The sequence below is a fragment of the Mytilus californianus genome, unplaced genomic scaffold (assembly GCF_021869535.1).
Source record: "Mytilus californianus isolate M0D057914Y unplaced genomic scaffold, xbMytCali1.0.p SCAF_3, whole genome shotgun sequence".
In the NCBI taxonomy this organism is placed as follows: domain Eukaryota; kingdom Metazoa; phylum Mollusca; class Bivalvia; order Mytilida; family Mytilidae; genus Mytilus; species Mytilus californianus.
Genome location: NW_026262679.1, coordinates 47,308,403 through 47,324,533, shown reverse-complemented (window position 1 = coordinate 47,324,533; position 16,131 = coordinate 47,308,403). Strand labels below are relative to the sequence as shown.

General features: G+C 32.3%; 1 protein-coding gene across 1 annotated transcript; it reads left to right on the top strand.

The window, feature by feature from the left end:
• Positions 1-4: 4 nt before the first annotated feature.
• LOC127734708 (DDB1- and CUL4-associated factor 12-like) lies at positions 5-13,090 on the top strand. Its single transcript, XM_052244718.1, has 9 exons — positions 5-160; positions 2,751-3,016; positions 3,683-3,889; positions 4,400-4,460; positions 5,741-5,913; positions 7,643-7,705; positions 8,253-8,412; positions 8,889-9,034; positions 10,633-13,090. Exons 1-9 carry the CDS (start codon positions 145-147, stop codon positions 10,786-10,788), a joined length of 1,248 nt encoding a protein of 415 aa, XP_052100678.1. The 5' UTR covers positions 5-144; the 3' UTR covers positions 10,789-13,090.
• Positions 13,091-16,131: the final 3,041 nt, after the last annotated feature.

The following is a 16,131-nucleotide window of genomic DNA, read 5'->3' as shown; positions in this document are numbered from 1 at the left end:
TAATTTGACTTCCGTCAGTCGCATTTCCGTTGAGAATGTAGAAATAAACCAAACAGATACAAAAAAATAACATTTTGAGCCCTCAGTTTGACATTTATGAGATTGGAAAATACTGATATGTAGCAGAAAGTCAGCATTGAGAACATGTCCAGGATGAAAAGTAAATGAACCAAGTTTTTAAGAAAACATACAGCTGTTCTTACCGTCTCAAGTTTAAACAAGCAGCTAACAAAAATTATTCATTTGTAGTGTTCTGTTTCTATGAATTATACATAGATATAGATAACTTTATTTGAATTTAGCATAGTATAAAACCTATTAACATTAGCTCTGGTGAACTTTTTATAGAATAAAAAAGGTATACAAAACAATTGAAACAAAGCATTATGTGCAACTGTTGTATAACTTGAAATATAAAGATTGTCTTAACTGGTTGAGTTAGGGAAGATCTTTTTTGGCTTAATCGGTTAAAGCACTGCCTTTGGATCCCATGATTCAGAGTTCGAATCCTGCTGGTACCATCAATGTATTTACAAAAAGTCAATATTGCCATTATTGGTGCTGTGAGCATCTACTACTGGTATATACAAGTGAGTGTGATGCCTGGCAGTTGAGGTCTGATCAGGTCATTAGATCAAGGAACTGGTCAGAGGGTTTCCAAGTGAAAGACTCAAAAAGGACCTGTAAGCTGCTCTGATGGATGGTTCGCAGTGCGAAAAAAAAGGGGGGGGAGAGAGTGTTGTATTTATAACAAGAGATATATTGGTAGTCTAACTGTTTGAGTTAGGAAAAATTTTTTTTGGCTGAATAGGTTAAAGCACTGCCCTAGATCCTGAGATTGAGAGATTCCGCTGGTACCAATCATGTATTTTCACAGTTAATACAAAAAAACATACAATTACATCCGACTTTGCCGTATCATTACTTCAAATAGTATTGGTCTGCCTTTACTACAAATCACAGACGTTCCCAGAAAACTTTGACATCACAAGAGAAAATGATTGATGAGACAAAAGAAAAACGATTGTTGTAGGACGTCCATACATGTAGTTCAAGTGTTGCAAATTCTTCGGTCAAGTGTCACAGATTCTGAATGGACCAAGACGTGCAGAAAAAGTGTAAGGAAAAATATAAGCAGAGGAAAGGACAACCTGCATCCTGAAGCGAAGGAAGACCTTTGAAAAAATTTCAGGCTGAGGCTGGTCACCTAGGAAAGATAGAGGTAGACTGTCACCATAGACACCCCACCAACCAAGAGGACATAATTCCGAAAAGGGCCAGGAAAAGGCCTGATTTAAGTTACTGACATATTTTAAAAGAAGCCTTCTTCAGTAGGATGCAATGAAGATAAATAAAATAAAGATATATTTCAATTTGCATTTATTTAATGATAGATATATATACTGCTACTACTCTTAATTATGCTGCCAGGTTGATAAATATTGGCAACTCATCGGTCCAAATGTCTGGTACAAAAATGTGGGATCCCATATTTTGCTGCAAAATTCAAAACAAACCGGATCCCATATTTTGCTGCAAAATTCAAAACAAAACATGTTAACATATTTTTTTTCTCATCACCCTCATAATGCTCATTGTGATTACAATCTAAAATTATGCACCTGCTAAGTTTTTCTTTTTAAATTTGATTTATTATGTAGAAAATAGCTTAATGCTTTGAAAACTAAAGTTCTTTTTTTATCAGTGCTAGATATTTAGGTGGTAGTTTCTGACAAGACAACTAATATAATCAATGTGCAACTAGATATGATAAACTTAAACAGCTTTGAATTGGAACTGTTACTTTAATTGTATACTCAGGTATAAATTTAACAACAATATAAAAAAAGATACATATATAGCCCTTTATATTATAGTTAAAACCAAACATTGTAGCGCCGCGAGCAACTTTGAATACTCCTCTTTCAAATCTCACCACTTCTCCCTATCACATGTATCAGTTTCAAAAACAGAAGTCACTTCTCGGAATCTCCCTACGAATCTGAAGTAGTGTGAGCCCTGAGATTATGGTATAATTGTCAATGATTGAGACAACACACCCACCCACAGTGACACCCTCCACAATACAAAAAAAAGATTATTGGAATTCATAATATACAAGACAACACATTTATTATTATACATGTTATACCACAGTGACATTGACAGTGTAGTGCTTTATGTATATGGTTGCCTGGCAATATATTTGTAAACTTAACAAAACATTACATGCAGTTCTTTAAATATGATGAAACAAGCTCAGTATAACCTAACACCAAAAGCACATTAATTTTGTATCTTAGTTACTGAGTTATGAAATATTTCATGTAAAAGTAGAACCTAGGATTTAGGTGTGGACCTTTCAGTTTGGAGTGTCAAAGGTCATGGACCTTCCAGTACTAAATGTTAATTTGAACCCCTGATAAAACCACTTGATATATATTTTTTATTGTGTCACCAAATTGAATCATTGAAGTTGCACTCATTTTTCTGATTTTGTACACCTTTCATAACTGTTTGCTACAAATACACACCATGTAAAATGACTGAGAAAAGAGGATCAGGTTTAATAAGAGAATCCGTTGAACATTCGTGACTTGTAAAATAGCATTTTCATCATATACATTCCACAAAAATCGTACTACTGAATATAAATATTAACATACCAAGTGTATTTGCATATATTCACTTGAAATAAATAAAATCAATTAAATGGCAGATCTAACATAAATTTCTTATCTTTTATTCAGGTGGGACACGTAGGAAGTGTAGTACTTGCTGCTCAGATGGACAACAGTATAATTATCATCCAAGCAAGGAAATTTTTCATCATCTATTTAAAAGACAATATTCAGGAACATGTACAAATGCTCAAAAAATTGTCAATGACTATGTTTCACACCAGGCCCCAGGATTAATGAAAGAAAAAGAATATGATCTGGGAAGTAACAATAAAGTATTTGCATCTAAATGGCTAGATGATAAGCAAGTTGTTTTTGGAACAAAATGCAACAAGGTATGTATTTTTCCTGTGTAGTTTTTCTATTCATGTGTCATTCTTTTTTTAGTGTCATCTGAAAGCAAGAGACCTAATTTTCCTGTGTAGTTTTTCTGTGCATGTGTCATTCTGTTTTAAGTGTCATCTGAAAGCAAAAGACCTAAAGACATCAGAGTTGATTGATCTTATTTTTAGTTGTCTTTCTGTTTTACTGTGGTATACTAGTATACATCTGTTCCATAAAATTTTAATAACACTTATCTCAACACTACCAATCAGAGTTTCCCACAATTTGGTATCAAGCTTCATGTTAGCAAACTTTATTGTGTGATGGATTTTGAGATTCATTGCTCATCAACTTCCTGTAACCTGAATACTTGTATATTCTTGATCAATGATCATCATAATGGCAAAATGATAATTTATTGCATTTTTCTAAGGAAATACAAATCAAGGCTTTCTGAAATTTGGAATCAACCTTCATGTGAGCATGCCTTACCTTTTGGTTTGCTTTTACATCCATCAAACATCATCTTTCTGTTTACAGAATACTTACAGCTGGGTGTCATTAGTGAGTAATATTTCACAACTTGTTTGATTCTGATAAATCTCAGACTTTTCTGTAAAGATCATAAACATTGTACATACTATTTGAAAGAATATAAAATAAACTTTTTTTTCCAGTTGATGGTAATGGATGTTTATACAGGACGAAATATTCAGATTCCATCTTTAAAAAGCAGTGATGAGAGTACACCAGCTGATTGTCCATGTGGTATACACGCTATAGCTCTTAACCCATCAGAATCCCTCCTGGCAACAGGTGGAGAGAATACAAATGATTTGGCAATATACATGCTTCCCACTTTTGACCCTGTTATGGTTGGTGAGGTAAGAGTTTGGCTGTCTAAAACAAGGCAATACATGTATATATTGATATTTATGATGGTTAAAATTTTTAAATTACTGCACAAAAAAATGTCAAGCCTGTAACCAATCTAAGGTTGATTGATGTTTAATGCCACTGTTAGCACTATTGGCTATTTTTTTGCGACCAGTTTTTATTGGTGAAGGATGCCGGAGTGCCTGGAAAAAACCACTGACTTTTTGTAGGAAAAACTGACAATACTAGACTATCAAGATTGGAGTCAAACGCAACTGTCACGCACTGGATTCAAACTCACAACCTCAGTGTTGACAGGCTAGCTAGGGATAAGTAGATGAACTAAGAAGACTTTCTATCAAGGAGTAAATTGAAAATCTAAAAAAATCATTTTTAAACTGTTGTTTGAATAATTTTTTAAGTAGCTGAATATATGTACAGAATGCTGGTGAAATTCTGCTAAAGATTATCATAAATTCTTATTTCTTATCAGACGAAATTTTAATATTCTTTTTCAGTGTTCACATTCAGACTGGATATTTGATATAGAATGGGTAGATGATGAGTATGTCTTGACAGGTGAGAATCTCAGCACAACAATTGTTTTCATTAAAATTTTTAGTTTTCAATAATTATGAAAATAAGGAAACATAATATGATTGCCAATAAGACAACTTGAGATGTGATATGATTGCCATTGAGACATGAGATGTGATATGATTGCTAATGAGACAATATGAGATGTGATATGATTGCTAATGAGACAACATGAGATGTGATATGAATTACCAATGAGACAAGAGATGTGATATGATTACAAATGAGACAACATGAGATTTTAAATGATTACCGATGAGACAACATGAGATGTAATATGATTACTGATGAGACAACATGAGAAGTGATATGATTGCAAATGAGACAAGAAGAGATGTGATATGATTGCAAATGAGACAACAAGAGATGTGATATGATTGCCAATGAGACCACATGAGATGTGATATGATTACCAATGAGACATGAAATGTGAAATAATTTCCAAAAGTGACCAAAGGTTTATATATTCGGATATGACAATTGTGTCAGGGTTGGATGAGGTACAAAACCAGCTTTTTGTATGGTGATGTCTGGCAGGGGGGGGACAAGTTGGTACTTGATTTGTGTGCTACAGTTTTTAACCCAGATCCATGAAACTTCACAGGAAGATTGCACATATGTTGAAGTTGTGCACCTGCTATTATGGAATTGTTGAAATATTTTTTTTCTCCAGCAAAATTTATGAAATAGGGTACAAGTAACAAATTCTTCTTCCATTTAATAAGGTAAATCATTTTGATCTAGTCCCAAGATTGGCTTGACATCTGACAGCCTTTTTGTAACTTACTGGTGCCTGGGGACATCAGCTCTCCATCCATATGTCATATAGTTAACATGGAAATTTCTGTCCCAGGCTTTTGGTGGCAAGTGTCTGTCTCAAAATCATAATCGATCAATTGTCAAGCAGATAAATCTTGCATCATTTGTTTTTATTCATTTTCCCCCACTTATATGTACCTTTAATTATGATCACTGACTACCCGCATATAGCATACACAAAAGCTTAATCCCCTCAACCCTTTATTTTTGACAACTAACTTTCACAATCAACAAGTTTTCACTGGACTCGTGAATTAGTTCCCATGATTACACATTTTTTGTCAGAGGTATTTATGCCAAATCACAATATCATAGAAAGTAAAAGTTATGTTGCTAAGTTTGGAGGTGTTTCTTTCATAAGTACTTTATTTATGATGAAATAGACTTATGTTGTTCCATTTGCTGTTTGGTGTTTGCCTATAACATTTAAATTTTTGTTGCAGGTTCAAGAGACAGTCAGTTAGCTTTGTGGAAAGTAGATAATTTAGAAAAAAATGAATCTACAGAAAGCACAAGTTTACAGTTCCCAGAATATACTATTAAGAAACCAGAAGTGGTTAAACTATGTGATAAAGCTCAGAAAGTCAGGGCATTGTGTTTTGATTATAATAGAAAGGTGAGAAATTATCTCCACTGTTAAACTTGGTAATATAGAGTTTACTTTTTATGCCCCCGCCACGGCAGAGGGGAGCATTAAGTGTTACCCTTGTCCGTATGTCCCTCTGCACTTCCGTACGTATGTCCCAAAATTAGTTTCTGTTCTCTAACTTTAGTTTGCCTCAACCAAATGTTATGAAACTTGTACACAATCACAACCACAAAACACAGATCAAGTTCACAATTTGGTGGTGTTACTTTTACTGTTCTTGAGTTATGCCCCTTTATAAATGGAAAAATTGCTGAATTTTTCGTTTCAGTTCTCTAACTTTAGTTTGCCTCAACCAAATGTTATGAAACTAATACACAATGCTTATTACCACAAAACACAGATTAAAGTTTGAAATTGGGTGGCGTCACTTTTATTGTCTAGAGTAATGCCCCTTTTTAACGTGATATGCAAGCGGGAGCATGGACACATTCTCCATTTATTTATCTCTGCACAGTGACTTATCCTAAATGCGCAGTAGATTTTAAAACTGAAATTGAAGGATTAATAACCATTTAATCGTAAGGTATCATTGACGAATTGCTAAAACAATCCCAAATACATGAAAATATTAAATCAATTCCGTTAAAAAAAAATATTGAAGACAAAGTTATCATCAAAATACAACAAACTGGTAATCACTGTGCTCACCTTGTTTCACCGAAAATGGCGCGAATAATAATGTAAACATGTTGAAATGACACGAGATCTTAACAACAAAACAAACAGCAGTAAATTTGAAAGGATCTGACCCGATATGGGTTTCACCTGATGAAAATGTCTATGATAACTGAAAGGCGTTATTACAGAAATTGCTTCTTTGTACAATAACGGACATGTGTTATGTCAACACAATTCATGGCAGGAGGACATAACTCTGTCAGAATTCCCACAATAACAGTACACCTGTTATTTTCTGTAATAACTTGTTTGAGTTAGACCCTTGACTGGTAACTTGGATTACTTGAATCTTATATCTGTAACACATTAAATAATTTATCTCATGATACATGTGATATGTATTAGCACACATTTATGGATAATGATCAAGGCAAAATAATAGGTTTATTAAAATTTCAATAAGGATTTGAATACAGTTAAACGTCTACTAATGTTAAAATATCAGCTCATATAAAATAAAAATATGTTCTCTTTATAAATTCCATAAAGCTGATTTTTATCTCAACAAATATATTATAGCCTGAAGATATTTTGTTGCTGTTCTGAGAATTTTTGCTTTAATGTGAGAGTTTGAAGAATCTGCAAATTATCATTATTCTTTAAGATTATGTATGAACTGGTGGTAAAAGTGAATTAATGAAAGGTTGTCAATTTAAACATTACACCTAACTGCCTCATTGATCTTGTGAAAGTGGGCACACATCAAGTGTGGCAGGTCATGGATTCAACCAAAAATTTGAAAATTGGTATTTGCTGTTTCTCCTCTAAGTGTGTGGCAATTAGGAGTAAGAGCAAAGATTGGTCACCAGGAGGCAGAACAATGTGTTCTGGTAGGGTGACATGTCTTCCTGCCGACTGTTACCTCATACGTTAAAAATCCATTAATCCATCGGTCACTCTAGTAAAAAAGCAGGGTTTATAGTCATTCCACATTATCAATTTCTCTGCCTGGATATGCATTTCAGTTGTCATTGGACATTAAACCACCATCTATCCATCTTTATATTTCTATTTGCAGGAATTAGGTGTATTGTCATTAAATGCGTATTTCCATATATGGGATGTAGAATCATTTTCGCCTGTAAGTACTGTATTTAATTGTAGCTGATAATAGAGAAAATTTAAGAAAAGATGGAACAACAGATTAAGATTATATATGATATAGCTATTTGTAGCTTCTCTTTTTTTGCCATTAACCGGGATATTAATTATTCAAGTAGTACTGATAGTAAATCTATTTACTTTCTTTTTATTTTAATCTAAAGATATGATTTGTGAGTCACGATTCCTTTAGCTTAGGGAATAGACCTTAAGCTTCATAATGTGTGAAGGAGTTAAAATTTTACCTTGTAAAAATGTTTTTGATATGTGTTTTTGTCATTTTATGATTTTTAATCTTTTCCATTTCTATTTTATGCTATTAAATGAAACCAAAGTACTCTAAAACTAAAGTAAGTTATAAACTTTACGACATTCCTTGTTGATAAGACAATAACTGAAGTTTTGATAAAATCGAGTTTATCAATGCACATGTAAAAGATGCTTACAATTCTCTTAACCCTAGAAAAAATTTCATATATATTGTTATGTTGAATGAATTGCATAAAATGTATATTTTTTATTCATAGGTCAGCAGTAGAAAATTATTCCACTCTAGAGAGAATGTATGTATGGCTGTTTCTATAGATAAGACGATGTATGCAGTGGGATCTCAATCTCATATCAATTTGGTAGACCCAAGGTCACCTAATACTTTAACAACTGTGATATCTAAATACAGAGGTGGTGGTAAGTACCGTGTTTCTGCTTGTTTCTAAAGTTGACCAGTTGTTTATTATTCTAAAACGATAAATCTATTAAAACTTGTTATGAAATGAAATGCCTTCGAAAGGACCAGTTTGTTCATTCCATTCAGTCTGTTTAAAAATAACAATATTATTGATGATTTCAGAATTGCGTTGTTGCAGATACTTACACAGTTTTTATTTTTAATTATATATTAAAATAAATACGGAGGAAGACATATTTACACAATATCATATCAATTACTATGTTATACAACTTAACTTAATTTGGGTTCAAAACACATTTATAACCCCCAACCCCTCATCTTTCCCACTAAAAAAAATACTAAGACTTTGGTAAGTGAAAACTGACAATTGGAAAATTTAATCATGGAAACCACCTTCCCTAATACTAATGTCTTTTTCATTTACATTGTCATATGTGTATTGTATTTCATTTACACCTTTATTTGTTGATAGGTGTGCGGTCACTGAGTTTTAAAGGAGACATACTAACAATTGGAACAGGTGTTGGACATGTGTTGTTCTTTGATGTTAAAGGTGGAAAATACATAGAAACTGAATGTGGGGATGTGTGTTCACTTAAGGTTGCCAAAGGCTGGTTGGTAGGTATATTAAATAGAAAAAGGCTATATAGAGAGGATATCTGAAAGTTTAGAAAACATGAAACAAGGTCAAGTCCATTTCTTTCCTTTTCATAAAGTTCACAACATTACTGTGCAAAGTTTAAAGTCAGGTGAAAAAGGATTTGTTTCTCAAGTCAGCTACCAATACCATGTTTTTTTGGAACTAGTAAGGAAAAATCATGCAAAATGATCTCATAAATTGTAGGACACAGTTTTGTTTGTCTTAGAATTTTCAATAAAATGGTCATCATGGGTAATATATTAAAATTAAGGGTTAAATTGCAATTACATCCCAGATAACTGTAGAATAGAAACAATCATGGTTACCCCTTTATAATTTGACTTAATTGGTCGGTCTCAAATATGGAACTTGATGCTGTACTGTGGATTAATTTATTTTCATAGTTACCAATTTTCATGGATATTTGATTTTGTGGTTTTGCAAAAGCCTGCATACAAGCCAAAAAAGAATTCCTTCTTCATTGAACATTTAAATTCGTGGTTCACATATGCATATACCCACTAAATCAACGAAAATTGGTTTCCCACAAATAGTAATGAATCCACAGTAATATCTATACAGTTATTGCATGAATATTGTCCAGAGTAGATTTTATATTACATGAGCTTATATGTGCAATATATATTCTACAAAAGATAATATGTTCATGCAATAACCTTTTATTGAATAGCAAAGCTTGAAAAACTTAATTATATTTTGGTCAATTTGACATCAATAATTAATAGCTCTAGGGCAAAATCATTGAATATTGCACACTAACTTTTTGTTAACATCTATGGGAAAATTTTAAATGCTTTACTATACAGCTTGATAATTACCTCCTGATGGCTTAAATATCAGTTGTTCATTGATTGGTTCATCCACATTAAACTCTTTTATAACAGAGGTTTATAAGCATATCTTGTCTAGTAGGTATACAAGAAACAGCATATCTTAAGCAAATCAAACAAGCTTATATCCCTATAATATGAGTCCAGGTCTGCTGTCAGCTGTGGAAAAGCCTACAGTACTTACAAATTTTGTTGAAGGGATTTGCTGTACTTGATACAATATTAATAAGAGGAGATGAGGGGTATACATCAATGAGACATCAACCCAACAACACATAAACCAAAAGAACATTTAGCATTTGTCTAGGGTTTAACATACAACCTTCAATGGACAAATGTCTATTCAACATGTCAAGTTCACCCTACGTCTAAAAGAAGATTTGGAAAAAATTAAGCACAAAATAAAAAACAGCCACTGATGTGGTTCCTGACTTTGAACAGTCATGAAAACATGTAGCAGGTTTTTCCATGGCACTTAAGTTTCTTCCATCAATAAAGTAAGACCACCATGAAAGTTACTGTAATGTTTGAAGTTTCACTAGGCCACAACTATCAATTGTTCATACTCCATAATCCATAATTTGATTGTTAGTAAACATCTGACATGTAAAAATTACTACAAAATAAGCATTACTATTTGTAATTTGTATCAGGAAATAAATAAAAAGTTAAATTTTTCTTAATGAAATGATGATGTACAAATGATTGTTAATTTGTTTTTTCAGCTGCATGATGAAAACTATCGAGAGTTTTTTATGGAACACCTTTATCCAAATGCTATATATACACATCAATATGACCACACAGGAACTAGACTGTTTACAGCTGGAGGACCATTACCAGCTGGGCTCTGGGGAAATTATGCTGGACTATGGTATTAGTATTTCCATTTCTCGATTGACGGAAGAAGGTAGCCATGTAAGGATGATTGATTGCAAACCTGGACTAAAATTGTTTTCTGGAGTTCATCACCTCAATGGTTTGAATCGTAATACACATGCCAAAAAAGTGTACTGAAAATGGCATTGATGAAGGAATGTTCAAGGAATCGTATGCATGTAAAACAAAGTTCATAAATTCACTTTATTCAATTTTGTTTCATTGTAAGAAACAAGTTATGGTCAGTACTGTTTTGTATAACAACCACAGATCATTGTAGATAATCTCATCAATGGACCTTATTAGAGACACCCCAGTTAGTTCCATTGAAATATTGTTTTATCCATTTTTGCATAAAAAGGCTGTTGTTGAGTCAAGTTTTGTTACATTTTTGCCTTTTTAGTTTTCTGAATATCTTGTATAAAATGAACTAGTATTTTTGGAATTGTTGAGGCTAAAAATTGGTCATATTGGAAGTTACTCAAAGCTATCTATTTTAGTTCTTTCTCTGGGTGTATGTACTTTAAAATTTTCTTAATATGCAATACACTTATTTCAGTGGGCATCAACTGTAAAATGTATTAATTAGGCATAACAAATTCATAATGTTATTAGAACAATAAAGAACATGGAGTAGATGGACTTTTATATAAACAAAAGTGGTTAGAAATAATGGGTATGATACACATATACATATATATGTCCCAATTTATAAAATATATAAAATAACTGGCAAAGTCTTTCTTGGAGTATTGTCATAAGTGACTATAAACAACAGACTATCTTTCTTGGGTACAATATACAATTTATAAAGATATTTGACATGGAAGTTCAGTATTTGTGTAATTAAGAATAATATCCCTTCAATGGGAATATGAGTTACTGATATTCGGATGACTCAGTAGAAATAAACATTGGTTCATATCACCACATCATGTTTTGTATTGGAATTCACATTCATGAATATTTATAAAACCATTTTATAATTTAAATTATTTATTATTTTGATTTTAAAAATGAGAATAAATCAAATAAGAAATGAACTCATTTTGTAAATTTGTTACACTTTTCCCTTTACATATTCATTAATTATTAATGATTATGCTTGAAAAGGAATTTTAATTTTTCATACAAACATTTTTGGTGGCCTTCATCTGTTTTCTGCTCTTTGGTCGGGTTGTTCTCTCTTTGACACATTCCCCATTTCAATTCTCAATTTTATTTTTCTTCAGAAAAGCATGAAACAGGTTTTTTTTTTTATGAGCAGTTTAGTTTGATATTAAGAATATAAAATTTTATTTTGCAATTCTATTGTTAACAGTACCAAAACATATCTTTTGAAGAAATAATGCTTTTACTAAAGCAATGTCTTCCTAATCTAGACATCACAGCTTTGGAAAAAAAACTTTTAATGTATAAAGTGAAAATTTGTGAAAATGTAATGACATTTTTTTAAGTTAAAATTGTTATACACTGCCATGCTGATTTATGTTGAAATAGTTTTATTTAATTTTTTTGTGTATGCCTGTTATGAAAGAGCACAGATTGATGTAGTGAAACCTTTGCTTGTTGTGATAAAGCAAGGATAACTGTTATGAATATTTGTATAAAACATAATTAGATGCATTTAATTACTAAATTAAAGGTTAAACTACTTGGGGAAAGTTTGAAATTTAACCAAATTAAAGAAGATTTTATTTAGATAAGTTGCAAAAATTTTGAAATGAAGTTGCACATATGGTACATTTATGATTTACTTTTCAACCAGAATTTTATCAAGACTAATGAATTTTAAACAGAATGTGTGGCTGAATGTTCAAAAATAATATAGTGAGTGACAGTTTAGTATGATGTGTTCATGTGTTGTTTACACATAAATTTGATGTATGAGAGGTGAAAGCTGTCGATACATAGAATGATGACAGAAAAGTTTGGAAAAGTAGATGAACGGTAATATTAAAATCAGTTGGGTTATCCTGAGATGCAATTAAATATTTTGTGTTTTAATTGAAGTGTTAATGTAGTCTCTGACTATACTGTCTTCATAAATCTGTTTACTATAAACAATATTGCAATATCTCCAAGAGGAAATTTTTATATAAAGTTGACATTCACACTGAATATTACTGCATTGGAATTGTCTCAATATTCTTGGTTAGTGTCTTATTTTTGTTATTTTTTTTTTAAATCACTGTTCTAAAACAACATAAAAAACCTCTGATGATATATCAGAAGTGTTCTATAATGATGTAAAAATGATATACTTTTCCACTGAAAATGTCATACATTAAAAATAGAATGGAATTTTACTTTTTATTTCTTCCCTATAGCTAGTTGGACTATTGGACTACAAAAAAAAATGAGGTCTAATTATGGAACAGTTGTATTGGGATTGTCTTTGTCCATCTGCGGACACAGATTTTAATTTTTTTTTAGTTCACAAGTCCGTTAAGCTTGATGTTAATAAACATGAGAGAAAGGTTTGTATTGACATTTGGAGTTATGGCCATACTTGTTTTGGAAAAGGGGCTTATTGATTTACTAGTTTTACACATGCATTAAAGGATGTTCGCTACTCTTGCTTCTGACTTTTTGTCAGATATTCGGAATCCTCTAGTTTGATCCATGTAGAGCCAATAAAAATTTTGCCCGCTAACCCCTTTTCTTTATTTTATAACATACAGTTTAAAAATCGTATAAAATTCTTGTTATTTTGTCATAGTTTTTGAAAGAAAAAGAAAGTTAAACGTATGAAAACTCAAGAGAGAATCATTTCCCGCCAAATTTTCAATTGATTATACATTGTATGTCAAAAACAAGGACACGGACCATTCATTTTTTTCTGTTTATTAAGTTCCTTTACTTATATACTATCAATGTATTACAGCCTTTTTAAAAAAAAAGCTTTTTATTTTAAAACAGAGTAGCAATCATCCTTAAACACCCTGCAAACAAAAGTTTTTTCTGAGATATTAGGAATCGACCTCTATCCATCCATCTTGTTAGAGTAACTCCTCCCTATAGTCTGAATCAATATGGAAGAAACTTGACCCATTTATAGAACACTTCCTGAGAATGTGCATAAAGGAATATAATCTAGATAAGATTACCATCTGTAGCCTAGATGCTGACCTACTTTCCAAGATACCTCCTTACAAAAGTTAAATAAATGGGAATTGTGTCCATGGGACACAGATGATGCCCCCGCTTGCATATAATGTTATAAAGGAACATAACTCAAGAACTGTAAAAGTGACGCTACCCAAATTTGTACTTGATCTGAGTTTTGTGGTAATAAGCATTGTTTATAAGTTTCATTACATTTGCTTAAGGCAAACTAAAGTTGAGAGAACAGAAACGAATATTTCAGCAATTTTTCCATTTGTAAAGGGCCATAACTCTAGAACGGTAAAAGTGACGCCACCAAACTTCGAACTTGATTTGTGTTTTGTGGTAATTAGCATTGTGCATAAGTTTCATAATATTTGGTTAAGGCAAACTAAAGTTAAGAGAACAGAAACAAATATTTCAGCAATTTTTCCATTTGTAAAGGGCATAACTCTAGAACGGTATAAGTGACACAACCAAAATTCAAACTTGATTTGTGTTTAGTGGTAATAAGCATTGTGTATAAGTTTCATAACATTTGGTTGAGGCAAACTAAAGTTAGAAAACGGAAACGAAAAATTCAGCAATTTTTCCATTAGTAAAGGGCATGACTCTAGAACGGTAAAAGTGATGCCACCAACATTCAAACTTGATCTGTGTTTTGTGGTAATAAGCATTGTGTATAAGTTTCATAACATTTGGTTGAGGCAAACTAAAGTTAGAGAAAGGAAACCAATTTTGAAATGTACATACGGACGTACAGACAGACAAGGGTAAAACTTAATGCCCCCTCCGCTACGGTTTGGGCATAAAAATCCTTGTACTTATTGGTATCAATAGTTGTTAAAATAAAATTTTCAATGTCAATGAAGCATGGAATCTAGGTTATAGTGACCAACTTCATTCCTGATGATGAACTCTCCCTGAAACATCTCTATACATATGATCCTTTATACACTATTAAAAAACAACATAAAAACTGCCCTTTTCCTAAAAATGCATATCTACACATGTTTTATTTTAGATGCTCCTATTACTTGTATGTCACAGTGACCACATAACTTTGCTTGGAAGTTGATCCACATACAAAAATGCATATAGTTAAGCTATTTGCAGCTTATTTTACAGTTTGTTCTTATGTTGTGCTGCAACATAACACTGCCAGGTTAGAGAGAGGGTTGAGAGTTTAACCACGCCACATTCTCTATGTGCCTATCACAAGTCAGGAGCCTGTATGGTAATTCAGTTGTTGTCGTTGGTTCATGTCTGTCATATTTGTTTTTATACGACAGCAAAAAATTTGCGTTCGTATACTGCTATCATGTCATTGTCGTCTTGGTTTCCAGACAATAACTTTAGTATAATTGAATGGATCACCATGAAATTGTACCACAATGTTCCATACCACAAAGGGAAGGTTGGGATTGACTTTGGGGGTTATGGCCCAAACAATTCAGGAATTAGGGGCATAAAAAGGGGGGGAGGGGGGGAAACAAGGTTTTTCTGGTTAATGGACAATTACTTAAGTATTAGTCTATGGATCTCTATGAAATTAAAACACAAGGTTTGACTTTGGAGGTTATGGCTCAAACCGATCAGGAAAAAAAAGGGGGGGGAGGAACAAGGTTTTTCTGGTTTCCGGATAAATACTAATGTATTAGGCAATGGATCTATATGAAATTGTACCACAAGGTTCCATACCACACACAGTAGGTTGGGATCGATTTTGTGGGTTGTGGCTGTAATCGTTAAGAAACTAGAGGCCAAATAGGGGTAAAAAACAAGACTTTTCTAATACTGGCTAAGCTGGTTCTAATGTAAATTATTTCTGATCTATATAAAGAAACAACAAATACTGATATGGCAGAAGATACACACCTAACAGGGTGTGTAAATTATTATATTTAGTTTGTAAACAGATTTACTAAGTATTGTGCAACAGCAAAGTATTGCACAACAGCAAGAAATCTTCAATTGAAAATAAATACAAATCTTTTAACCCATTTCAATGAGGATTGATTTAAAGTCTTGAATTGTTTGAGATTTTTACCATGTATTACTAGGTCTACATTGAGGTCCAAAATTAGATTTTGGTTGATTTCATCAAAAACTGAATTCTTGTGGTTCTATGATATGCTGAATCTAATTGTGCATTCAGATTTTTAATTTTGGGCCCTGTTTTCAAATTAGTCCATATTAAGGTCCAAAGGGTCCAAAATTGTCTTGGTCTCCATTAA

Bases quoted from the DNA above. Each gene is read 5' to 3' on its own strand.
- LOC127734708 (XM_052244718.1), top strand. The intron at 3,017-3,682 runs GTATGTATTTTT...TTTTTTTTCCAG, and splicing joins TTGGAACAAAATGCAACAAG to TTGATGGTAATGGATGTTTA. The intron at 9,035-10,632 runs GTAGGTATATTA...TTGTTTTTTCAG, and splicing joins AGGTTGCCAAAGGCTGGTTG to CTGCATGATGAAAACTATCG.